This window comes from Siniperca chuatsi, linkage group LG23 (assembly GCF_020085105.1).
Source record: "Siniperca chuatsi isolate FFG_IHB_CAS linkage group LG23, ASM2008510v1, whole genome shotgun sequence".
In the NCBI taxonomy this organism is placed as follows: Eukaryota; Metazoa; Chordata; class Actinopteri; order Centrarchiformes; family Sinipercidae; genus Siniperca; species Siniperca chuatsi.
The window spans coordinates 10,396,749-10,421,906 of NC_058064.1; the positions used below are offsets into that span (position 1 = coordinate 10,396,749).

The 25,158-nt window shown below is 39.9% G+C and overlaps 1 protein-coding gene and 1 long non-coding RNA gene across 2 annotated transcripts in view; one reads left to right on the forward strand and one right to left on the reverse strand.

Annotated features, from left to right (window-relative positions):
• LOC122871023 lies at positions 1–12,542 on the forward strand. Its single transcript, XR_006376775.1, has 2 exons — positions 1–2,553; positions 7,123–12,542. It is a non-coding gene; the product is annotated as an uncharacterized LOC122871023 (long non-coding RNA).
• The window catches only part of ube2h (ubiquitin-conjugating enzyme E2H (UBC8 homolog, yeast)), a 25,193-nt gene continuing 9,220 nt past the window's right edge, over positions 9,186–25,158 (reverse strand). Inside the window, exons 2-7 of the mRNA XM_044185536.1 lie at positions 18,050–18,126; positions 17,040–17,114; positions 16,899–16,938; positions 15,649–15,701; positions 14,158–14,286; positions 9,186–13,945 (exon numbers count right to left, since the gene is read on the reverse strand). Coding sequence (XP_044041471.1) covers positions 13,821–13,945; positions 14,158–14,286; positions 15,649–15,701; positions 16,899–16,938; positions 17,040–17,114; positions 18,050–18,126 — 499 coding nt within the window. The 3' untranslated portion in view covers positions 9,186–13,820. The remainder of the gene's footprint in view (positions 13,946–14,157; positions 14,287–15,648; positions 15,702–16,898; positions 16,939–17,039; positions 17,115–18,049; positions 18,127–25,158) is intronic.

A 25,158-nucleotide genomic window follows, 5' to 3' on the forward strand; every position in this document is an offset into this window, starting at 1 on the left:
TCTTGCTTTGATGTGTCAAGACCAGCTGTCAAAATACAAAGCCCATCTGCATATAAACTGGAACCACCCTTTTTCATAATGATAATTTAGAGACTGATATAATTCATGTGAAAAAAAATATTTTTTTAGGTTTGCACATTATTTATGTAGTAATTATGTAGCTTCTATACACACTGTTAAGAGTTCCTAATTTCCCGCTTTACTCCTTAATGAACATTAGTAATACTATAATACATTTTAAAAGGATTCTGTACACAGGATACTAATGAAAATATCAGTTCATATCAGAATATTGCCGTGAGATTAAAGATGAAAAAATAAAAGATTAAAAAGACTATCTCAGACACATCATACCTCTATAGTGATGGTTAGAAAGTACTAATCATTTCCCCTCATCATTAAGCAGCATGTGAATTTACTAACTGTTATACTGAAATGTTAACATTGCACGGCCCGGACTGCCTTTTGTCTCTGCCGTTAATTCAGAGCAGCTCCAAAGCCCCTTCAGTTAATCGCATTTGTCTGAATAGGGAGTCTACAAGTCCTCAACTTCACGGTTATTTCTGGAGGATTTGTCACCTCCCCTAAGTCCTGCAGCACGATTTAAATTCTCTATCAGTCATGCAACCTGAAATATTTGACTATATGCCCCTTTTAAATAGAAATAGGCCTTTAGAACGCGATGAAAATCCTATAAAAAAACTCTCATTCTATTCCTATGCGAATTTACAGCGAGTTTATAATGATGTTTTTAAGTGTGGCAATATTCTTATTTGAAAAACCTACAGTTTGTATGCCAGCTATAGCCTACTAATGTACAATTTTACGTGTTTATTTCCATATAATTATTATATATTCTACATACCATCCGAGTATCCTCAGTAAACATTTACAAGACACACAACTCAGTATTAATCCATAGGATTGGGCTGCTAAAAGCGTGGCAGCCCACTTCGACTGTATTCCCTTGGTATTTATTGCATCTGAAAAAAGCAGGTGCACTGTGAATAAGGCAACCTCCAGCATGATCGGAAATAATACATATTAAAATAGCCACAAGATCATTTAATTTAAAAGCATTAATGGTGGACAGTTGAATTTTGTAATACTGTAATTCTTATTCTTTTTATTTTTATTCCGACCAAACTCGTCCTGTTCGGACTATTTGTGGGTCAAGCCAGAAGATGGTAAAAAAAGTCCCACACTGCATTCAGTTTCCCATATTGCAATTAAATTTGTTTTCTGATTCTAAATTATCTAAATCCAAAAAATACAGACCTCTGGGGCATTTCTTTTTTTTTTTTTTTTGCAGGATGAATGAGCTATGGCTTTGAGTATTAATCACAGTAACATATCCTTATTTTTGGAACCAACATGGCCACTTTTTATGAAATTTCATCGTGAAGCTTTCCTCTTTTTGATGCGTAGCTCTCCCTGACTAAAAGCCATAACCCCTATATAATTAGTCTAACTTGAGCAAAACAGTCAAATATAAAATGTAGGCTAGTTCATACCTTCCTCCGAGTCCATCGTTGTGCGCCATACCTGAAGCTACAAACTGCACTGAAGTCGCACCCATCAGACATTTTAGTCCTTAACCTATTATTATCATTTAAAGAGTTCCACTAATAAAGTAGTGTTGAGGCAACACAAGCCTCCGGTCCGCGTTGCCCGCAGCAGGACTGCAGAATTACAATGAAACAAAAGAAATCCAAGCGGCGTTCTGAACTTCCTGAGTATCAAATGTCAATTTCAGCCCTGCGCTCCTCTCCTCTCCCCTCTCTCCCACCGGCTCCCTCTCTCTCCGAGCTTAACCTCCTCCCTTTTACCTGCGCTTCCAAACTGCACACTGGCAGAAAGGAAGGTGCTCCGTGCACCTTTTTAAAGGCGCAGACAATCAAAGGGGCGACAGCAGGTTACACTGTATGGGAATAAAACAACAGCTCCGACAAATGTGCAACTGGTTTAATATTCTGCGCCTAAAACCTTTAACACACAGCCGCTGCGTTTCATATTTTTACGTTAAAGTTTACACATGTGTGTTATCTAAATTAGGCCGCCAGCGAGAACCTGTCCTCCTGTTTTTATGCAGTACCCCCACCTTTTAAATGTTCTGTTCTCAGTAAAACACTATATGCTACACTTTAAAACTGCATCGCGTCTGAGGGTACAAACTGTACCGGTGTGTACCTGTTTTCATAACAGTGGACGTATTTCTACAAGCGGGACTCAAACAGCTTCCTTCCAGTCTGCCTCCATCTGGTTTAGGCTGCGAGTCCAGGGATTTGCCCGGTAGAAAAGACACATTTTCAAGCATCTCACCCCGCACCGCAGAAGTAATCCAAGCTGCTTGTGTCGCTCCTGTTCTGCTCCGTTCCGAGATCTCAGGAGGCAAGGAGACCTTAAAAGTGGGTCTGTTTTACCCCGGGAACTGCTGCAGTCTGAGCGGATGAGGATTGGTTTTGTCTCTTCGGATTAAACGATTTCCTGAGAATAATTTGGACCAACCCCCTGTTAAGACTGCCCCAACCCAAGAAAAGACACATCTCTCCGGTTAGGACATCCAGATTACTCTATTTTTATTTTATTTTTTATACTACTTTAGTTTTAGACGTGAATTTATGTTTGGTCAATTGCACCTTTAAATTAGGTCTACAGATAAAAAGATAAAGATGAAAAAATAATAATATTGATACACAAATTTAACGTTCAATGAATTTTAGTGATCTCTATTGTACTTTTTATTTTAATTTAAATGTAAGATCTAATGTTCCTCTTCAGACATTTAGGCCTACTGCATGCTGAGAAGTATCCTGCTGCAATTCGTTATTTCTATATGTCTCCTGGCCTGATGCCTGTTTTTTTAAGCCTAAAAGGCCTTTGCAGGCAGCAGAGAGGAGGCCTGCAGGCCTGTAGATCATGTACAGGTCAATAGTTTACCGTTTACCTTACCAGCACCCGCAGACCACAGTGCTGTCTCTATGGAGAGAAAGAGAGTGTGAGAGAGATACTGCTGGAGAAAATGACCTAAATGACAAGTTAACCTATCATTTACATTATATTTTATCCTTCATGGGCCTCTGAATTCGGCTAGAATGTGGGGAGAACAAGCATGCTACACCATTAAACTGACTACTGTCTAACTGCTGGAGTAAACAGAAGATAGCTCATTAATGTCCAGTACAACATGGTTTCGCTGCATTTTCAGATATTATACTATGCATGCATCAAATAGACTATGTGGCGCATCTTTCCGGCCCCCCTTCCCGGGATTAGTTTTAGTTCAAGCTGATGCTTGAAGCTGCAGTTCTTGGGTCGAGATGCTGCAGGATCAAATGACTACGTCCAGATGGCTAATGATTATCAAATACTGCATTCAAAACCTGCACTAGTGGTTACTGCGTGCAGATTGTTTAGTGACTTAGGGTCATATAGAAGAGTCAGTCTATATGACCATAAGTCACTAAACTGGACATTGGATCATTAACATCACTGCAATACTTGAAATAATTGTGCAATATTCTCTGTTTAATGCTGCTGTATTTAAAATTGCCTATTTATTGATATTTATTCATACTTCTATTACTGCTGTGCAATATCCACCGTCTCATAATCATCTTAATAAGCTACACTTAACTTGACAGTACTCATTATTGCACTATTACTTAATTATATTATTACATTGTATTATTATACCGTACATACTTATCAACCTCTAAATCCAGTTTGGTACTTACACTTATTTTAGCTTTTATATTTATTTCCACTTTGTACTTAATTTATCTTGCCTGTATTATAGTGTGTTATATTTTGATTTGCTTAGTACTTCTATTCCTTCTATTCTCAAGTGACAGTGAGTAGCTGTAACGAAAGAGTTTCCCCTCGGGGATCAATAAAGTATTTCTGATTCTGATTCTGATACCATTTCCTGTTCGAGGAAAGCAGGAAAAATACCTTTGCTACAAAACCAAAGTGGTAATATTTAATCGTCTGCCACATATCAGGTTTACCTATTTGGTTCTATATTATGGTCTGTCTCTTTGTTCGTTAATATGTCACCACAACCCTTCTAGTCAAAACCATACAACCTGATGTTGGCCTGATGGAAGCCTGGTATCCTGGCAGGCAGCAGCAGCTCTCCAGGGCCTTCAGGGGCCTCCGTGTTGCTCCTCATCTTCCTCAGGCAGAGCTGTACACCACCAGAGGGGCCCCTGCTGAAGTGAGATGTCCCTAGTCCACCAGAGGGGCCCCTGTTGAAGTGAGATGTCCCTAGTTCACTTTTGGATGCCTAATATATGAGGGCGAGCTCTACCCAAGCTCCTCTCTGATGGCCAGAGTCCATTTACCTGCTGTTGATAATTAGGCAGATAACTAGGTGGGCAACACTCGTCTAATATTTAGAGGTGATGGGGCTGGGTTTGGTTACACTCCTTTCAGGGTGAGAGCGACAGTGAAATCAATCCGCGGTGGCTCGTCAGCGTTGAGGAGCCGGAGCTCGGAGCTCCAAGCCCTGACGTGGTTTCCACCTGGAAAAGCTGAAACTGGAGCCGCGGATCACCTGTGCGTGTAGATAGGAGATGAGTAGCCCTCGATGAATATTTAAAACACTCATTTGGTTCTGTGCTGTCGTGCACAGATGAAACAGGTGCCAGCGGAGGGATCAGATGGACGCCGCGCGTTTGTGCCGCCACCCGTCTCCCGCGAAGGGGTCCAGGCCATATGATAGGACGCTGGATGAAATAATAATGCGGCGAGATTCAGTCTGCTGCTCCAAAAGAAAAGCTAAATGGCAACAATAGAGATCACTTCATTAAGGATGCAAGGCAGTGCTCCAGGAAAATGAAGAGGCAGAGACCACATTTCATCATAAATCCACAAAACAAAAGTTGAAAAAGATCAGTTATCCCACAAAACTTTATATTTAGGCTGTATGTTACAAGAGAATAAAATAGTTTCATAAAACCTTTCCAGATACGTTCACATCTGATACAGTAATTCAAATTATTAAGATTTATTTCTAAATATTGGGCATACAGAACAAAAATAAATAAAATGACAAGAATATCAATAAATCAAACCGGATAAGAATGATGGTTACTCATTTCTGTGGGGGGAGAAAATGTTCATTCATAACTCTCTCGATATGAAATTACATTTTAGCTCCAACTGGCGTTACTTCTGCAGAGGATTACTGAGCAGGAGATTATTTACTGCCCTCAGCACATGCAGCATCATTACTCAGGAAAATAAAAACATTGTAAAGATGATAATAAAAATGAGATAATGAAATAAGGCCGACAATAATACACATCTGATTGTCTTTTAGGGATGCTTATCATTGAAAAAGCAGATGTGATAAAAGAAAAACTGATAAAAAACAGGCCATTTTATTCATATTATATCGCTTTCACACACACACACACACCCTCCCAGTGATTGTGTCCATACAAACCACCTTCTGCAGCGTCTCCTACGCCACTCTGACCGGCAGCACTGTCTCTCTGCTGTCTACTCCCGCTCTGGGCCCCTATTGCAGCAAAGGAGTGGATGGGTGGTAGTGGTGGTGGGGGCATGTTAGTCAGTGGGTCATCTATTAGTAAAGACCCATGGATCATTGTATTGCTTGCTGCTGCTGCTGCTGCTGCACCAGCACCTCATCCACCCCCCCACCCCCCACTGTGCCAGTGAAACAGAGCTTGTAACCTGAGAGAGCCCATTGCCTGCCACCCAGCCCCAGCCTGAGAAACCCGACACACAGCCTGCATGTTGGTGATGGTTCCCCCAGATTGGTTGACAGGCTGTCAGCTCAGCAGCAGAACTGAATAAAAAGGGAATTAGCAGGGGAAAAAAACATAACAAATCTGTAAATCAACTTTGGCAACAGATTTTAGGTATCTTTGGTCAGTTCTTATTTTATATGATTGCACCATGCACTGTGGCTCTATGGAGGCCTCAAGTCATAAAACAAGGCATGATGGAATATGTTAACAGTTATACTGACTCTTTTCTAAACATAGATGAGTAGAACCTGAGCTTCTAGGGCCTTCATTAAAGAATGTACGCATACTGTAGATTTACTGCTAAAAGCTTTGCTATGGAAAATACCGCAGCCAACAGTGATTGATCATAACTTGCAGCAGACAGCTCATGAGCGTAATGTGGATCCTCAGGGCATCGTAATGCCTTAAAAGGCCACAGCGGCACAGGTCACCTGACCACCCTGCTTCAGTGAGAACCAATCAGACAGCTGGCATTACATCATGGAGGCCCACAGTTTGTCTTGACCAACGCACTGCGGATAAAACAGAGGCTTTAAATATTTCATTGAGATTCTCAGGTTGCTGGACTTCTGGAGGTCAGGACTGTGAAGAGACAGATAGCCTCGTCCTCTCTTCCCTCCCTCCCTCCATCCTCCTCTTCCTCCTCCTCCTCTTTTGATGCAGGAGAAGGCGTAGCAGGGCGAAAAACAGAGGGTTGGGTTTTTACAGCTGAAAGAGTCTGCTATGAACAATAGTAAACAACCATGGGACTTGAAATGAAGTCCACTGACAGCAAGTTTGTCCCAGCAAATCATCAGCTACTGCTCTCACATACTTCCAACATGATGTTCTGACTCGTGCCTTATTTATTAAACAGAGTACTCACCAGAGGGGATGCAAAATCGCTCCTTTAATTCGCACCCACAGTATGGTGATTCAGTAGTCAAGTCAGTTTTTATTTACATAGCCCATCACAAATCACAAATGTTCCTCAAGGGGTACATACAGCATACGACACCCTTTATCCTTAGACCCTCGATTCGGATATGGAAAAAACTCCCCCCAAAAGACCCTTTTAACAGGGAAAAATGGAAGAAATCTCAGGAAGAGCAACAGAGGAGGGATCCCTCTCCCAGGACAGACAGACATGCAATAGATGTCGTTTGTACAGAACAGACAAACATAGTCAAATTGCAGTATCATCAATCAGGATGGCAAAATTCTAGATAGATTGGAAACATATATAAAGAATGTGGATCTGGGAGGATGTCGAGCAACTTCAGGTATCGCCAAACAGAGACAGTATGAGGAAATACTTTAACATGTCTGCCATCTCTAATCTGCAGAGTCATTTGTCTTGCAGGCCTTTTATTGGAACACAGACACGTGTCAATCACCTGACTGACATTCCTGGCTGAGTCTGATCTGGACACGCTGGAGCTTGTGGCGCGGCACAGGATGTACAGTACAGAGAAAGAGGTGTGTATACAGGAAGAGTAGAGTACCTTATTATATACTGTAAGGCAATAAATTCAGTGTCTTACTACAGCCTCAAAAAACGACACAATGTCACGAAAGATTAAAGTCTCACAACATTTGCATTTATTCCAGGGCTGTTGTAGTAACTGCATTACATTTCAGGGTGTTCTTGGTATTTTGTCTACCCTTGTTTGTGTATATACAAAAGACAGAAAGAAAAAGGTAACGTGGACCAGGCAGACTGAACTTCATTTCCTCAGGTTATCACAATATACAACCAAACAAAAAGCAGCAACAAAAAAAAGCACAGTGATCATTAATCCAAACATCTAAGAAATATCAACCTGGAGAGTCATTTCATGTCTCAGCACCGCTACAGAAATAAAGACAGACAGGAAGAGAGAGCAGATTGCTGCGTGACAGAATACATTTGTCAGAGGACAGGAGAGGGGATTAAACAGCCTTATGTCACAGCATTTATTTTCCCCCTGCTGTGATTATACAGAGGGGGTTTCAACTGAGGATAGAGGAGGATGCATGAGGCAGCGCCCTCGTCTGGCTCACTTGTGAAACAACATCCATCATAGCATGTAGAGGCTGCCCTCACAGCAAGGTTAATCTCACACAGTCCAATGTCCCCTTCAAAATAAAACCCAGTCAGAAGTTGAGATGCTTAGCAGATTTGGCACAGATCACTGCAGTATACAAGACTTATGCAATGCTATATAAACCCAACCAGACACCGGTCACTCAATGTAACAGTACTACAATAATAGAATCACTACCAAACACACCATTTTAGTGTTTGCTTTGAAGGGAAACTTATTGGCCAGTGCTGTGTGCTTGGATGGCTGTAGTCATTCATCACCCCCATTTCAGACTGGAAGAACTGGGGTTCCAACCTCTCAAGTTTCACAGCACTCGCAGGGATCATGTCAGACAGTGGCCCATATTGTACAAGCTGACCAAGACCTGGAGGTGGGCAGTCCTGACACAGGAATGTAGTGCCACACTGACACCTTGTGGAAGTGCTGCTATTACAGGCTAGTTTTCTGTAGAACACAACATTTTATATGGATTCAAAGAGTAGAAACTGACCATGAGAGGTTTTCTAAATCTGTTTGGATGCCAAATTGGTGCATTCCTGCTCAAAAGTTTTTTACAAAAATTACCCAGGTAAAATGCTCATAGGATATAGCAATTATTCACTGGAAATTTTGATTTTGTCCTTTGTAGGAGACTGTAGTTTTGGCTCATATTAAGGCCATATGTTATTGTGTTGAGTCTCCCAAGTGAGGACACCTTGGCTTTTCAGTGTGTTACATATGTGGCATTTGAACCTGGACAAGTGTCTTTTTTCTGGATTCAAGATTCAAGTTTTATTTGTCACATGCAATAGAAAATGAAATATAAAAATGTAAAATGTACATTATGGCACAGTTGTAAAGAAAACTATACAATATTAAAATATTGCTAAAAACCCCCAAATGTAATTATCAGTTTTCACATGAATTTGGTGATTGATTCTCTAAGTGAACATAATATGTGAGTTTGAGAGAAGTGTAATCATTTTGTTCACCTTGAACATGTTCAGAGGACGTCAGGATATTTCAGCCATCTAACAGTTGCAATTCAGCTCACTGAGAGAAAGTTCTCCACAGAATCATAAAGGGAGATTTAGACGTACACTTATCACATGATAAGGATCCACAGGTTCCAACTTGTATGAAACAAAAAAGAGGACAAAGTTTAGATGTTGGCATTAAAATCTTAAAATGAGATCTGTAAATCTACATTATTTGTGTTTAGACATCATATATAAATATGCAACATATGCTGTTGTTCATGCATTCTGCAGTAAAATCCTGAGGTCTTTCAGAAAACAGTTCAATAACAGATCATACACTGGGTGCAACAGATGAGAATCATAAGCCTCAGACAAAGACCTTTTATACACATTGAATGTTTTATTAAAAAAGAAGTTATAACAGTTTATTTTATACACAACTATTTATGAGGTTATAAGCCTATTAATAGAGAGCATTTTGTCTTTTTGACAAGCATGCCCACTTCACAATGCAAAGAAAAAACAGGAAAAGGAGGGCAAAGAGGGTGATAAAAATAAGACCAAGGATGGACTTTTCAAAACAAAAAATAAACCTTTTGACTTTGTAACCCTTAAGTATCACACACTAGGTGACAAATACATAGTTTCTATTAAAAAAACAAAACAAACTGCCATTTTCCATGCTGTGTGTGCCTGTTAAATCCCCTGATGACAGCAGTAGGCCAGTATAGGGCACAAATCCACACAAGCACAAGACAGAATGGGAGGTGTGCACCAAGCGAGCCTCGACTGCACACCAGAAGCATGCAAGTGCACAAAGAGACACAGTCAACACACAAGGGGAAGTGATATTACAGGATCAGGGTGCTGGCTCTTTGCGGCTGTGCTGATAAAATAGGAGAATGGACCCTGGATGCCCTGTCTATGGATTAATGATAGACCAGTCCATTCACTCAGCTGAGACCCTTCGTTCTTAAAGTATCCGGCAGGGTGTGGGGGAGTGTGCGTACGATTGTGGGGCTATGAGTCTGAACTGGACTTTCTCTGCAGGTTTGCAATTAGAATTTTGAGGCCGATCAATCCCATCATGTTAATGTGGTTGTCTGGACTGTTTAAAACTGTGGTTGTTAAGATATTGTTTTATGTGGTCTTCGAACAGAAATGGGGGAGGGGAGAAAGCCAAAAGGAAATTAAATAAAAGCACAATAAACATGTTTTCAAAAATAATTTAGAATTTAAGATGCCATGGGAAGCATAATCATTCACTGGTTTGTGGACATTTTTTTAAGTTCTTGACTCGAAATGAAGACAACCTGAAACACAAAGGCCGTAATTATGTCTCTTGACATCGAAAAAGTAAGCGTGGGAAGTAAAAAACAGATGGGAACCAGGGAAGCCACTGAAAAGATCAGATGGTTGTCATGTTTACCAGATCAACACCAGGCCACAGCTGAGTATATCATCAATTTATTGCCCAGCAGATGCAAAATATGCTGAAAACCAAATCTATGATTTTAACAAGAGTCTTGTTTTTGAAAAAGACAAAAATATCATTAGTTCCCTGTTGCACCACTGCATCATAATGTGCTATTTTATTACAATTGTCAACTCGGACAAACTGTATTTTCAGCACTCAAGTACAATACTGCACAAATGTAAAGTAAAACAAGAATTCTAATCTTAATTGCTTAAAACAAAAAACTTAAGATCAAGTTGTCATCAGTGTGATAATTTAGCTGAACCATAACTTACAATAGTGGTGCCTGATAACCAAGATTAAAAACAAAAAAAAATGAGGTCTCTTTAATGAATAAATACATTTATAGGCAGCTTAGGGAGAAAACACAAGCCAATTGTGAGAGTGGGGATTTGCATACAATTTGCAGGTTTGTTCTGTTGGAGTGGATGTGGATCACAAATTTCACCACAAACACTCTGAACACATGTAAAACATTCACATAGCTTTATACTACCTTGAACATGTTGAATATCACAAATGTTAGCTCTGCAGCAGTTAAAATGGCTGCATCTTGCTGGCAGCTAACCCCCGAGGTAACATTCAAAACTTCCCCGGGCTGGATGAGAGAAATTATCATCCCATAGCTTTAAACAGCCAAACTCTTTCAGAAATTAAAAACAAATTACGTGTCTCTGTTCTAAATCTGCATTCAAATGTGGGTATAATTATGAGCATGGAATTGTGTTTTAAATCATGTTTTTGGAGAAATCCAATCTCTTGAAAAGGGCTGAACCACACTTTTGATTTCTGTACAGTTAGAACCATCAGGCTCACTACAGGTCAAACATCACCCTAGTTTGAAATCACTCACACTCATCTGTACAACTCTGAATCTGCAAGAAGAGGACAAGCAGGCATGTCTATGGAGTATCTTACATATAACCACACAACAGACACTAACTAAAAATCAGATGAGCAATGAATGCTTTTTCAGGTAAGTATACCAAACTAGCTAACTATCTGTAATACAGCCATATAGCATATGTTGTTCAGTTGAAGTCAACACCCCGCAAAACTAACTATCCTGACATGTCAAAAACACAGTTCAACAAATATTAGCATGATTTCCATCCTTTCAGTACGTCCCGGGTGAAAATGTTAATCACTATGCAAGATACAACCAAACTGTATTTCAAACCTGAGCCATGAAAGTCTAACAATCCTACATTAGCTCAAATAAACCCAGTGCCACTCAGCCCTTGGTTACTCCCCTAATCTGCAACAGATTGAACATTTAGATGTCAAATCACAAATTACACAGGATCAAATTGCAGGAAGAGGAGAATAAAAGCAGGATGAGTAAAAACAATGTGCTTTTCTTGTTACTTTTGACCTTCATGGCTTTTTGGAAACATGGTTTTTGGGGACTTCTTCAATGGTCACTTGCCTTTTGTGATGAGGCACAGAAGAGGGAGTTGAGATCAGAGGTGATAAGGTGACCTCCCGAGTACGATTCAGCCTTGAATCTCCCACTCAGGATCCACAATCTGCCACAAAGCAACCAGTGATTCTTACTGCAATCTATGAATACATTTCAAGGTTTTCTAGGTAGTTTGACTGCCATGTTAGCCTCGACAAGCAACACTCAATCAGTGTTCTGGGTTTAACACTGAGTTTTCATGAGGCTACAGAGAGGTGTCTTATCACTGTACAAGGTAGATGCTGTACATATATAAAAAAAAAAAAAGATCCAAAAGCGTAGACCCCCCCATCGAGCAAGAAATGTACAAGAAATAAAAGAAGAAAAAACATCCAAAAATCAAAGCTGCGATTGCATTCTCTTTCCACGCATCATGGATTTACATCTTAACCTGCCAAAATCAACAATGATTAACACCAGAGGTTGTTTTTTTTGTATAGATAAGAAGTCAAATCTGTACATATGAAATTAATGTTAAATTAATTCCCCTCAACGAAAATTGCCAGAAGCCTAATTGTCATGTACTGGGCTCTTATTTTGTAACCTTCTTCAAACTCATGATCCAAATAGAGATCCTGGTAGGCAGTAATAAAGTCCAGGAGTCCAGATGATGCAGTCGGGGTTCATACCACAGGTCAGAACAATATGAAGGGCATGCATTGGAGCAAACACCAGGTAACAGTGGAATGTGAGGAGGACCTATACCACACAAACCTGAATCTTCAATAAATCACTCTTTTTCTCAGATTCACTCAATAATCATATGACCTTTTTTTTTTTTTTTTTTTTTTTTTTTTTGCTTTTCACTAAAATTAAAACTGACTTTGGTGCTGGTTTTCTAAATTCACCAGACTAGGTGATAATTACTTTCTGTGCCTGGAAAGTTGTTCTTGACCAATAATACGAATACAAATTTGTTTTAAAAGCAGGAGTACAGGTGATTGTAAGAAAGTGTCATCCTGCACAATGAGAATGTTTGGTGCTCATGTGTTTGAGGTGCCTCCTGACAGAAAACTGGCGCAAGCTGCATGAAATATGAAAGCCATATGGTCAGATGGTTAAAGGGTATCTCTGGTCTGACCAGAAGTGAATCTGACCAGAATCTCCACAAATCCTTTGAGTAAAGTCATTTCTGTCTTCATTGCCTTTGTGCACAAATCTTCCATACACTTGCAGCTAGTGTACGTTCCACAAATCAACACCAAAAGTACACGACACGTCTTTGTCACCACATTGTCACTCAGCCTGTAATGAAACCTGTATTTAATTAATTTGTTTTCCCAAGACCTGACCTAGTTAAGCATTTATTTTGCACTGCACAGCGGCACATGTAGACAGGCAGCTGCAGCAGGCCAATAAATAGTAACAAAAAGTTAAGTAACATGTCTAGGTAGCATCCAAACTGAAGGAGAAAGAAATAAATATTTTCTACTGACATGTCTCAATCAATATGTTGAAAAAGATATGCTTAGGAGACATTCAGGGTTGATTTATGAGTGTCTATTGGCACTACACTTTTGTATTTTTATGTAAGTGTGTTAAGACACCTCGTGTGTGATTGTGCGCCTAAAAAATACTGTCTTGACTACAGGATAATATTGTAGAGCTGTACGCCCAGGCAAGCAAAACCTAAGCAGCTGTGTAGTGGAGGAACTAACAAAGTGTTGGTCAGAGTCAATTAGCATTGTGGAAAAAGAAAGGAAATTAGGATTCAGGTCAAACTGGAAAGTAATCTTTTAAAAAGTGAAATCTGAGTACAGAAATGAAATGTCCGCGGGAGATTTCCTGCCTACGACTACATGACACACCTTAAAAATGTGGAGATGACAGGGAGAGAATGTCAAAGCAATCGCGACATCTGTGTAGGGAGAAACAGCTACAGAATGGTAGGGGTGTCAAACACACCAAAGGCTAGATATCCATAAAAATCCTTGTTTAGTAGTAATAATAATAATAATAAAAAAATCAACTTGTTTAAATATGAATATTATAAGTCTGCTTTCTCATGGTTAGGAAATCAAATATAGTCTCTGTGGGGTTTAAAGGAGGGGGCGGGATGGGGGAGCCCTCCTATCACTACAACTCCATGTCCTGGGCCTCGTCTTCTGAGAAATCCGACATGGAGCTTTCAGATGAAGAGTCGCCTGCCCCCTCTTCCTGCTCCTTCAGAGCCTCCTCTGTTGCATATTTCTGGATGTACTCTGTGTGGAGGGAAATACAGAGAGGAAGAGAGAACGAGAGCATGGTCAGACAGGAAATGCTGAGAGCAAAAACTCCCAGAGAATAAATAGTGATCAGAATTATATTTTGTCAGATAATACATTTGGGAAAATTACTTTTTCCAGGTGTGCAATAATCTAAGCATCTAAAGGGATCTGGGATCTACACCCAACAGATTTTGATTAGGTTGAACCTTTGATTTTCTGCTTGTACTCCTCTGGCCGGTGAAGGTACATGGCAGCTGCATCTCCATTCAGGGGGTCGATGGGGTTTGGGTAAGCCAGCAGCTGGGGCAGGAACGACTCAAAGATGTTGGTCAGATCTGGGGAAGAAGACAGCAGATTTCCACTTTACCAACTGAAAGAAATAAGTAATCAGACAATTATATAAATAATTTAATGGCGGTTACTATCAGGCTTCTCCCAAATCTAACCACTCATCTGAAGCAACCTGATGGAGAAATGCCCAATATTCTGTCAATTACACGTCTAATATAAAACTGGTGCCTCTGTTAATTGCTCATAATCAATTTACACACATATCAGTCAGTGATGACCATACAAAAGGATCAAAGATTTATGGTGTATATGCTAGCAACAAGACCACAAATGTAAAATCCTCAGCCTGATAGCCTCACAGAACCTCTCTAATCCCTTTCACTAGCTCTCTGCTAGCAGGCCTCAGCTTTCTCTCAGAGCTGAGGCCTACTAGAAAAACCTGCAATTCTGCTCTCATCTCCTTGGTGTCACCGTTGAGTCCGTTCAAGTTGGGAAAACAAACACTGCCCTACAGTGTATTGTTCAGTATGATCATGTTTAGCTGATTTAATCAGTTGCTTTTGTTCCCTCTTGCTTTGTAGAGAACCATTACAGACAATGCTTGGTTGATTGGCCTATTCTTTCCATGTTTGTCCAATAGGATTTTCTTTTTTCAAACACTCAACACAACAAAATCTGTAGCCTGTTACATGAATACAAACAAAGATAAAATAACACAAATGTTATTCTCACAAGGGTTTGACTTGATTCTAGAGAAAAACTGGCCCTTGACAGAAATTAGCTCATCTTTTCTTCTTTATATAAAACACTGGAATCAGAGCTAATTCTGAATCAAGTTGTTTTAATACTATTTAGGGTTTTTATCATTCTCCTGAGTCATATCCAGAACACCCGTGAAAATAAATTGGCAGGGATGCTGAAACACCTGCTAGGGATATTACTGTAAAGCCATTCATATTGCTCAACAGCCATCTTAGCCCTGTGGAGGGGCTGTAATGACAAATTAATGGGGAAATGGGGAGAAGGGCACAGGGACATGGAGAGGGGCAGAGAGAGACACGATGATAGTGAGAAGAGCAACTGGGTGAGAAACAGCAAGTACAATCGTTGCCATCGAGAGCATGTGAGCATATCCCCGTCTCTCACAGCTGACACAGTAAATCATTCCTGTCGAAGGTGAATGTTTTCTGACCTTGCTGGGTGAGGGTTTTACCTCATTAGTGTTCACTTCTCCCCTCAGTAAGTAGATTAGGGCCAATTGGAGCCTAATGTGCCCACACTTGCTAGCGAGGGGCCCGCAATCACCTTTTTGGTGCTGATGGCACTGTGTCAAGTTCTTCGCACATAATCACACAGACCCCAGTGAGGAAACTTAATATGGACACGTAGGCAGCAGGGCCACTCACCATAAAGGGCTGTCCATGTCTGGTTGATGACATCTAAGCACACTGTCCCTGACCTGGGAAACCGAGAAGAAAACAGAGTTAGAGTGGTAAGGCCATAGGGAGGTAAGAGGGAATCGGTGTGCAATGCGTGTCCCAGCTCAGGGGCTGGATCCTTTCAATCTGCTTTTCTACACTGAGTATGTCAAGTGGCTGAGAAATGCAGCCTTCTTTTCCCCAAAATTGGAGTACAATGATGATATATCCCTTGGAGCCCTTTGTAGCCCATATCCCTTGTGTGGCAGTCAATTATTTAAAGAAGAATTCAGGAGATTCTTGTCAAGCTGTGAAATATCACGTGACCAGGTAGTTGCATTCAAATGGTTAACAATCACTGGTCAATATATTACCTTAAGTAGACCAATGACAAAGCAAGGTTTGAATAATGGAGGCCTGACATAAACTCAATAAATATGTTGTTAACCATAGATATTTACAGAAAAAGTTAAAGTTATACTGATATATTCACAGTTTACCTTATACTTTATATACCTGTTGTCTGTTGTGTGTTGAACTGAAATGTCACAACTTGTACTGTAAACATGGGTAACAAGGAACTTGCCCCAGTTTATCACTTGTATTTCCTGATGATAATTGTAAAATTTTCTGATGTATTGTAAAATTGTAAAATTTTCTGATGAGATCTGCCTGAATGGACCATTATTCAGGCCACTTTGTGAGTCAAGACTGTCCCATTTGGGGAGGAGGCACAGGTTCAGCCTGTCCATCACGTCCTCCCAGAGACCAAACTTCACAGGCCGTGTCCTTCAGAGGATCTGACCTCTGAGCACTGGATTAACGGGCCCTGAGAAACAAAGAGCTTGGCCAGGTTCAATATTTGTGTGATTTGTTAGCCGATTGTGTCAAAACTGGCGGCTCATACAAAACTTCAAAGTGTAGTTCACAACATAAGTTGATCATTTTTACTATTTCAAAGCCTAGAAGGTACCATAAAACATGAAAAGCAACATAGAAACACATTAGGAAATATTAATGAATTCAACCAATGTTTTTAGTTTACAATATGACAGGCCAGCTGTTTACAACATGACATAACAAAAGGCAAATTTCATTAGATGAGCTTTAATACACAAGGACTTCATATGAATGTTAAGGTCCAGTAATCAAATAGTTTACACTGCCACTGTTGTCCAAAGTAACAGAAACCCATCAAAAACATTTACACTACAAATACATGACTGAAATCAACTTACGCTTCGTCAATGTTGGGATGAAAAATCTTGTTCATGAATCCTGAAAAAGCAAAGTAGAGATGAGGACAGAGTAAAAAGAGTGAAGTGAAACCCAAAACAAATGTGATCTTATAATTCTCCATGCGACAGTGGAGCCCCTACCTATTGATGGCGATTTGAAAGGGTATTTGTCAGGAAGATCTACTCGCACTTTCCACACGCCTCCCTCGTACGGTGCTGTACATGAGGAGGGGACACAAAAAATAACACACTAACACAGTACAATAACGTTGCTGAGGACAGAGGAGAGACTTTTATTCCACTCTTGAACTCCAATGGATTTATATACTTTAGGGTTATATCTGTTTTCTGCACTCCTTTCTCCTCTGCACAGAAACACAACAGAAAGAGGGCCACTACAAGAGAGCTACACATACCACTTTCCTTTGCCATTTTCTTTTATTCTATGCAGTAATGTATGCCCAGGAGAATTATTTACTTCCAAATCACTTCATATAATACAGTGACATCAAAGAGGAAGAGAATGAGATTGTCTGAGTGTGAGGTGCTCTCCCAGAATAGCTGTGTGTAACAGGACCCTTATGTGCCGTACTGAAATTGAACAGCACACAGATGACTGAAAACACACTTGTTAAAAGATGAATGGTGGTGAGCACATGCATACACACACACACACACACACACACACACACACACGGACAGACAATAGTGCCATTTTATTTGACATAGTTTTAAGGCATCACAAACACCCACTTCCTCTCTTTACTGATGCGTAAGTGGCAGAGGTTTTAGTGTGACAGATGTTGCGAGCAGCATAGGAAAGAAGTATTTCCTGCTGATGAGGCCGCTCTCCTCATCCAAATTCCCCTCAAGCCTGGCTCCTCTGTTTTACACTTTGTGGCCTCAGGCCTGGTTTCAATCCATTTTACGTTTCTGGCCTGCTGTGATGAGCCTCTCTTTATGTTCCTAACAGGGGAATGACTGAAACTGCTGTGCTTACTGCCCTCAGGATAACATTTATTGTCACTTCATGCTCTGTTTAGAGTTTAACTAAACATAAGATGTGGTCAGATTATCGGTTTTTAACATCAATGTAAATCTGGTAAAAAACAAAACAAAACTTTGTTAAATCAGAAAAGAGAAACACTTACTTCCTTGTGGTCCGAAAAACTTCACTACAAATTCATTGAGTCCACTGAGGATGGTGACTTCATGCTTGCTCTCAATGCTGTAAGGCTGTTAAGGACAACACGTGACTGCATACACATAAACAAACACAACCTGAGGGACTACAATAATGAACATTTCTTGAATAATATTCTGGATCACTAACAATTTTGCCTCTCTGAAATGGTAATTCAGCTGCAGTCGCTTCCAGTGCAACACATCATCACATGCTTTGTTGCAAGGAAGACAAAGACATGAGCAGAGTCTGACCTTTTTCCTCTCTCCCACCCAACATCATTCTTATATATCATACAGAGTTACAAAAACTAAAGAGAGAAATGATAGCTTTTGACAGATAATGAAAACAAATCGATGCAGGAAAATTACACTTGAAGTCTGTTCTGACCCCTAGTCCTGGAGACTCACTTTCACTGACAATCAATAGCTTCAGGCGAGTTTGTAATTCTGCACGGTGAATTAATATCCCTAGACTGAATGTGAAAGCATGCCGGCCAGTGATTCCACAACAAAATAATCATGCACACTCACAACAGCCAGTAAATCATATTCACCCATGCTTCAGGACCATGCAGGCCTCCTTCCACCTGTCATTCTCTAATAAACCCCCTGGACATAAAGAGAAACTGAGAAACACAGTACAGAAGGAGATCTCCTTACAAAGAGGGCCTAAAAAGTTTATGTTAACACCCTTACTTTTGACAAAGCCCAAAATACACACTACGTTTGCCCTGTTTCAACATTAGAATAAGAAAATATTACATAAAAACAACTTAGTTTGTAGTAATCAATTTCTATTTCAACTTATAACATGTTATGAAGCTTGTGATCCAACAACCTGATGCACAAGAGAAAACTTAAGTGGAAAATCTCCCACTATCTGAAACATACATACTTTAGTCTCACATACATGTAGTTCTCTTCTTCTTCATTTACATTGGTGGGGATGACTAACTCTTATTTCAGATGAAATTGCGTGAGATTCCTCAGATAGACCAGAGTGGCTCCATTAGTCCAAATAAGCAAATGATCCAGCCAGAGAAAAGCACTCTGACAAGGCATGACAACAAAAGTTACTTAACCGAGATGTGCTTTTGTCAAGCAGTAAATTAGCCAACTATAAGGTCACAACCATTAAATATAGTTGTGCACGGCTTCTTTGAAGAACCTAATTTTCATCATTAGGGTTATTCATTTCTGACTTTTTAATTTGCAGCTTAGTAACTCTATGATTGGTCAAGGCAGAAGCTCTCAAAATGAGTTGAATCTAACCCCCTCCATGCAACAGACTGCAGATAATGTAGATTCTGTAAACATTTGGGTGTACAGATGCCTGGATGTCAACTGCAATGTGAGAGATGAATATTATAATATTCTAATGGAATGCAAGAATCTTGGTACTCCACTGTTTAACTTGTGATTACTAGTGTGTTTATCTGCTTTAATGTGATTCATCTCCAAACCTATTAACAGACTGCGATTTAGAAAACGTGTATTTACCAACATCATCTACCACAGGAGAAGTTTATTACAGTTAATGGAGGAAATAATTACCCAGTGTTTTCCTCTGCAACTCCAGTTACAGACATAACTACAATAATAAACTCTAAAGAACGTTAGCTTATTTTTATTCAGTGTATCATATGGCAAATCCAACATTACATCTATGTGCATATGCACACTCTGATCATTTTTGATCTCCACTCAAAAAAAAAAATCACAGAGAAATGACTTCCCTTTCATGTGAGTGAAGGGAAGAAGCACAGGAAATAAAATTGAAGCAGAGAGAGACTTAGAGAGAAAATCAACAAGAGTAAACGCGGGGGGGGGGACACACGTTGGAGACAGAAGGTACAAGAGATGGGATAAAAAAAATCAGTTTTCCATGCCACACAGTAGCAGCTGGCTTGTCAATCCTGATTGAGTGTGTATCCCATTAGCAGAAGCACTGACCCCCAAAGGGTTAAATCAAACTGGAGGTTATTTTAAGCTCTGGTTGAGTCTGTGAAGAGCAGAGTGAATGCCTGGCTTCGACAAGGAAATGTGTCATTGTCAGACAGAAGAGGAACCTCTCTGTTCTGACTCGTGTTGGAGTCAAGAAGCCATTCTGAGGCTCTTTGATGCAAAGTCCAAGGCAGAATGAATAACCACTAACGACAATACTTATTAAAGCATGCTAGCAAAACAACAACTACCCATATGCAATAGGGAGACTCCAGTAAGACTACATGCCTTATGTTTACATTCTGCAGCTCACCAAGTTCTGCCCTTCATGTAAGGACATCTATATACCTAACCGTTTGTGAAACTAATGGTGGGTGAATGTGTGTACAGCCACATGAGAGAAGGGAGCAATGTGAGGAGGGGGGATAGTATGGACTGTGTGTGTTATGTTATAGAAGACAGCAGTGAGGCATAAGGGATAAGCTATAAATGGGGTTGAATCAACACTGATTATGCAGCAGGCTAATTGACATTGGTCATACTGACTGACAAACCAGAGAAGAACTGGCCTCGCTGTGCAAAATCCGATTTTTACTTTTACCCTTTCGAGATTTAGACACTTATGAGTACAGGTTTACAGGATAGCATGAGTTCACTTTAAAAGACAGCAAAATTACAAGCAAGCAGAAATGCAAAGGTTGGGGTCTCGGATTTGTAAATATTCATGTAACCATAGTGAGATAATGTGAGAGAAGGAGGTAGGGAAAGGGAGTAGCTCACATTGCACCGACTAATTTCTCACATACTGTTACACTCACATGATAATGCTGTGCGCGCACACACACCCACACACACACACACACACACACACAAAAACCCTTGTAAGCAAATTTAAGTGCAGTCAAGAGTCATAAATAATCACGTCCACTTTCCAACAGTGACTGTGGCTGGACTGAGCACCTTCCATCTATCCCCCACCATCATGAATACAATCACCCACCAACCCCGCCCTCCTTACAAACCCTTAGGCTATTCATATTAATACGAGTATGGTCTTTGTTGATTTGCCTGGTTAATAACCATAGCAGCAACATGCACACACATTGCTCACAATCTTTATCTTAAGGAACATTCTATGGCTTTGATGTCCTCTTCAACACTATCACCTTCTCCTCTCATCTGTGTCTTAAGCAAGGCCAATCACAAAACTATGAATTCACTTTGATAGGATTCTGGCCATCATCCATGTCATCAGGACACAACGGTCTAATCCACTGGCCTTTTGTTTAACACTGGGAGACCCAAAACTCCAAGCACTCATTCCTTCCACCTAACTACTAAGTCACTGTCAACAACAGCTCCCTCCCCTTATGAAGTAGTTTGGCAGGTCTGTTAAAACAGAAGAAAGTTCCTGATAGAGCTTGTAAATTCCCCACTGTTTGATGGAGTGGAAGATGTATTGAGAGTGTAGTTGACAAACAGCCACTCAGTCAGCCAAACAGAGAGAAGAAAAGTGGATGGTCACAAAACTGGATAGGCAGGACATACAGAATATACCAATTAACTATGTGCTGCAGTTTGGAGTTTTTAAAAAAAGAGGTGACATGACACATTGCATTTCAAAGGGAACGCAAGTTGGTTTGACCTAAATAGTTGCCAAGACAGCAAGACAGAAACTGGGTTGTACAGTGTGTTTACATGCAAATTAATATTACATTTATATTTGGGGCATTAAAATATTGTGTTTTTAAGTGCTGCTGTGTTACATGAACACTGTAAACAAACCAATCGACAATGACCTGAATCGAACTATATCTTGAATATTAAAAATTTAAATATGCTAGCCTGAAAAAGCTGGTATTTACTGCTATAATGTTCTGACATGTAAACATCAAATTTCACTTATTGTTTGGTTTGGAAAAATCTAATCCAAAGTATCCGTCACTAATTAACACAATCAATAAGATATATAAACCATTAAAATTGGTTACTTATCAGTCCACATATATATTAGTGTGCATTTAAAACACACTTAACCAGGATTAAACAAATTTTAGGACAATTAACTCTTAACAACAGCGTTTTGATCAAGGTTATGTATGTATTGTTCCCCATTCCTAGCATAATGACCATCTGTCCATCCCCCCACCTTGGATTAGTATAGATAAGTCATAATCTGTGGATAGCACCAGGCCAGTAGCCTTTTACACACACTTCTAATCTGATACACAGAGCCCAATCAATCTAGAAGAACACACAACCTCATTGCCGGTTCTCAGACAACCCTGAAAGCCCGGAACTCAAACAGCAACATGGTCTCCTGCGTTAACACCATTTCACTGCAAGACTTCCTTAATATAATGACATACTGGCTTGAATACATTCACACTTGAAAATACTGTGTAGAAAGAAAAGTCTAAAAGAACTACTTTCAGACTACCAATTAGCCCCTTTAAAATGTTTCAAAGTTTATCCAAGCACTAAGGTCAATATTATCCTGATTTTGAACTTTATAAAAGCACATTTAAAGGCTTAAGTATAAAACTATGCAGTAAATAGCATTTACGGTTGTGGTCTAGACATGTCTTATTTTCCTTCTGGTCCATTCAGGCCACTATCCCTGTCTGACCCTGGATCAAAATATCCCATCCTGACCAACCTCTTTCTAAGTATGGAAAACAAACACGATCGAGAATCATAAACAGCACTCTGTCAAACAATGCGGTGTCAAATATGCTATGCAACATTTCCCTCTTTGGAGACAGAAGTTGTTGATCTGGTAAAAGGGAGGCACTGGCTAGTTTTAAAGCAGGTACTTGTCTCATCTTTCTTCCGAGGAGAGGAAGGGAAGGAAATGCCCACACTATTCTTTCATCAACAGGGTGATGTAATACATTTTAAAAATTCAGTATCAACTTCTTATTTTCTACCTCGTTTTTTGTTTATTTGCAATTTCTGAAAAACAAAGCAAGATGCTTTACTAAAACATTTCTTCAAATACTGTACATCTGTATGTCTTTGGCATGTACAATGAATCAAATTCAAAAAGACCAAACTAACTCCGCAGGCCAGTTTAGACTATTTACATATCAGCATAATACAATACTCTGACCACCTGCTGACACCTCCAGCTTCAAGTAATCCTTTTAAAGGGAAGGTACAGAGCAGCTAGGCAGACTAGGCTGAAATAACAGGAAAGACAGCAAATCAAATAATCCCAAAGACATGTGGAGAGAGCTAGGCTACTGAATAACAGAAGGGACACCATGCAGAATTTCCAGTTATTAATGGCACTGACCAGAGAAAAAGACTGTCAAAGACCGAGCATGAACAGCAGTGCTTGTGTTTCAGACTAGGAAAGCAAAGCTACGACGTATGCCTGAAAGACACTAATAGTCTGTAACCCCCCAAAAGCCAGTGGGGAAGAGGAACATAAAAAGAAAGGGTAGAATAAGGTCAGCAAACAGAGCAGCAGGCTGAAACAGGGGCGAAAAGAGCATGAGAAGATGATACAGAGAGTTGTTGAAGAAGAAAATGAAAGAAACATGGAAAGAGTGATACCAAAGGAGAGGCAGTGAGATAGTGATGCAGAGATAATAAGAGAAAAGAGTTCAGTCTGGTGAATGCTGATCTAGCCTTGCAGGCAGACCTGTGGATGTGAATGACATCATTGCTGTGGACTGCAGGCTGTGTGTATACAGACACATAAATGGGCAAAACCCGTGTCTGGATTTATTTTTACTAGGAAAATGTATGCTATAATAGTTAACAGTTACCAATCAATCCAGATTCCCTGGTGATTGACAGGTCAATATCATCCAATTTGTCATTGGAAATGTGCAAAAACCTTTGTTCTGAAGAGCTTTTGTACGAAACGTGGTAAGAAAATTAGACTAAAGAGTTGACAGAGCAGTAACAGAATCAGAGGCCGCATTATATAAAATTGTGTCATCTGTATAAAGATGTATCAACGCATCAGAAATGTAACAGGGGACATTATTAATGTAAATAGAGAAGGGAGTGGGGTCAAGTTAAGAGCCTTGTGTAACACCTTTTCTGAAAAGCTGTGATTTAAAAGATAGCTTTTCATCTTAAGGTTTCCATTAAGAATTCCAAATTGTTAGAGACAGATTTTGAAAGAGACAAAGCGCAGGAAAAAGAGATTTTGACATACAGTGCTGTACCCCCACCACTAGATGACCTGTCAACACAAAAGAGATTGTAATCTGGCAAGGAAACATGATTCATGAAACAGACTCTGCAAGTATTTTGGTAGTTGAGCAATCTAGCATGCAGCGTAGCTGGCAGGACTGTGTATGTTGACATGTAATAACTCCAAAAGACTGTCTATTGCAGAATTGTATCTACATATAATAAATATACCAATTATATTCAGAGGATTGAGGGTATAAAGCCTGCATTAGAAGCAAGGCAAATTCTTATGTCATCTCCTGCCACTAGGTAACACAGCTCTGTTTCAGAAAGGTGAAATACCTTGCTGCATATCTACATAAGGTGAAGTTCATGCTGACAGCAAATAGTTTTTGTATGCATTGGACAGTAGTGTGGCCTTCGACAGAGAGATACCATGGTGTGAGAAGGAAGTTTTAAGTACATAGGGATTGGTTGACGTTAATTTGTCAATTTAGTTGTTTTAAATGGCAGAAGAAACACTACATCATTCACAGAGTATAACTTGTTTAAGAGCACATCTTTGTTTAGAGATGAGGAACTCTGAGGCAGCGACATCTCTTTCGTTTTCTCTCCCTCACACACAGATTGTAACAACAATATGAAATCAAAGGCCTTGCAGATGAAAGGCAGGAAATATAGCAGCTGTCCTCAGGGTGTAAGATATGGGTAGGCTTCCTCCACCAAAAGATATACAAGTATAGACTACCAAAAGAAATGTACAAGCTAATACTCATTACCTACAAAAGACAGAGAAAGAAGGCTTACTTACTTAAAACAGCAAGCTACATTTTGCAATAAGAACGGAAAGCAGCCCTGTACAGCTGTAAATCAACAATGAAACCGACAAAGAAAGTCAATACCAACATTATACCTACAACAAAACTGTTCCTTCTTCTTCCTTAATTTTGCAATTGTCTCTGCCAGCATACATTTTTAT